The sequence below is a fragment of the Bombyx mori genome, chromosome 4, assembly GCF_030269925.1.
Source record: "Bombyx mori chromosome 4, ASM3026992v2".
Lineage (NCBI taxonomy): Eukaryota > Metazoa > Arthropoda > Insecta > Lepidoptera > Bombycidae > Bombyx > Bombyx mori.
The window spans coordinates 10,157,936-10,160,564 of NC_085110.1; the positions used below are offsets into that span (position 1 = coordinate 10,157,936).

Here is a 2,629-nt window from a genome sequence, read left to right on the forward strand (position 1 = left end):
GTCCGCACGGGTAGGTACCACCGCCCTGCCTATTTCTGCCGTGAAGCAGTAATGCGTTTCGGTTTGAAGGGTGGGGTAGCCGTTGTAACTATACTGAGACCTTAGAACTTATATCTCAAGATGGGTGGCGCATTTACGTTGTAGATGTCTATGGGCTCCAGTAACCACTTAACACCAGGTGGGCTGTGAGCTCGTCCACCCACTTAAGCAATAAAAAAATAATATTGAAATGACTCTTCTGAATTGTCTACTCTGTATTAATAACATAAAAACATTAATAGCCGCAGAGATAAAGTATGTGATCTTTTTTCGTAATATGGATATTTGATTATGGAAAATACCAAGGTCCCGAGTTCGTTGAAACAAAGTAAACACGATATAATCTGGATTAACGTTGAATATGATGACCCAATCACACGTGTAAGGAATGATAAGATACACAATGATTGAATATACAATGCGCCTTGTTAATGTTAGGTACATCGATTAATCCACATTTGTGCAACTTGTGCCCTTTTCGAGTAATCATCGATAATATCGTAAAGCTATTAATTATTTCGAAAATATCGAATTAGACCGTTGTTACGCAATTCCAAACATATATAAACAGATACCGAATACAAAATAATTTAGTGTATCCTTAATTGATTTATAGAAGAGTAAATTAAATACTTCGAAGATGCTTAAACGCTTTTGTGTGTTGTTTATAGCGCTTGCTGTATTTGGTGAATGTTCAGTAACAACCTTCCCAAAGACTCATACACAACCAGAATGGGAAGCCCACGTGAAAGACTTTATAAAATTGATCGACGTTCAGAAATTAATGAGTATTGCGGTTAACTACATTTCCGATCCAGAAGTTATGAACTTCGTCGAGTTCCTGTTAAGTCCGGAATTCAAGAAAATAATTTGGGAAATAGAAATCATGCCAGAGTTCAGAGAAGTAAGTAACATAACACAATTACGCTCTATAATATTATTTTGCCTATGTCCGTTAAATGTAACTTTTATTTCAGGCTTATGGATATTTGAAAGTCAAGGGCTATGATTTTGGATTCGCGTTCGACTTTATTAATAACGCTTTAAATATGCCGCCGTTTGAACCAAAAACACCATTGAGGAATAAAAAAGGAATATCTGGAGTGTTTGAAGAAATGATGGCTGCGTTGCCCTTTGAAGAAATGAAAAAACTTTTCGAAGATAAACTAGAGACGAGTACCGAAATTTCCGAACTCTTCAAGATTATCAATTCTGAAGAATATTTGTCAATTATAAAGAGGATGTCCGCTAATCAAGAGTTTATTGAAATTAAGAATATTTTAACATTATACGGATTTAAATTTGATTATATATGTTCGTTTGCTAAGGGTATCTTCGGCGAATATTATCAGGGTATCTTTTGTGCTTAACATTTTTCTAGCTTTCTTTTAAAATGTAATTTTATTCTTTTATGAAATATATTAATAAGAATAGCAGTATTTTTTTATTCCGTTTTTGGGTACTACACGGTCCTGAAAATATATTACTGAGTTTGCCAAAAGAAAATCATGAAAAGCGGTATATTGGACCACTCTTACTGCATCTCACTGCAAGCTATTTGAGTTGATTCAGAATATACTTCTCGTTTTCTTTGTTAGTTCATGTGAGCAGGTGAGCCGCAGTTTGAACGCAACTGTTACCGCAAAGCAATAATTCGAATGTATTTCTAACAAGCTGCGAGTCAGGAGTGCTGGGGAACAAGGCTTTATTTTTATAATTTGTTTATTAAAGTAACCAGGGCTTATTATGTTAGTAGATCTCTTAAAACTATGTGAGTATCAAAATAATAATTTTGTAGGTGTTTTTTTTTATTGCTTACATGAGTGGACGAGCTCACAGCCCACCTGGTGTTAAGTGGTTACTGGAGCCCATAGACATCTACAACGTAAATGCGCCACCCACCTTGAGATATGAGTTCTAAGGTCTCAGTATTGTTATAACGGCTGCCCCGCCCTTTAAACCGAAACGCATTACTGCTTCACGGCAGAAATAGGCGGGGCGGTGGTACCTACCCGTGCGGACTCACAAGAGGTCCTACCACCAGTAAAACAATGAATAATTCAAGTTAAAAAAAACATGAAAATCGAATGATATGATATGATAGTTGGGAAAAAACTGAATTAGAAATAGAAGGAAAATAAAAAATGACACCTAGGACAGAGAAAATAAAAAATGGACGGTTATCGTGGTATGGGCATGTTATGCAAAGATAGGTTGATCATGTGGCCAAAGAGACCCTGGGTTTGAAAATAGACCGCAAGAGGAGGGTGTACTAAAAAGTCTTGGGTGGTCTTTGTTGAAAAGGAAATCCTAGAGAAGAATGTGAGTGTAGAGATGATGACCTGAATTGAAGAAAAACACATGCTGCGCCGACCCCATAATGTACCACAAAGGAAAAAAGAAAAAGGTCTTCATCCAAAGCAAAAAGAAAAATATTAAGTTGTCGCGTTTTTGCATGTTAACTGGTAAGTGAAGCACATAAACATGATATCTGACTAACGCCACTCTGCTAGAAACATTAGGTGCATTTCATCCGTATAGGAAAGCGGCAGTTCTAATCGAAACTGTTTCATGGAGTCTATTTATTTCA

The 2,629-nt window shown here is 36.4% G+C and overlaps 1 protein-coding gene across 1 annotated transcript; it reads left to right on the forward strand.

The window, feature by feature from the left end:
* The first annotated feature begins 496 nt into the window (after positions 1–496).
* LOC101743261 (uncharacterized) lies at positions 497–1,475 on the forward strand. The gene is made up of 2 exons (XM_004926969.5): positions 497–943; positions 1,017–1,475. Exons 1-2 carry the CDS (start codon positions 680–682, stop codon positions 1,407–1,409), a joined length of 657 nt encoding a protein of 218 aa, XP_004927026.1. The 5' UTR covers positions 497–679; the 3' UTR covers positions 1,410–1,475.
* The last annotated feature ends 1,154 nt before the right edge of the window (positions 1,476–2,629 follow it).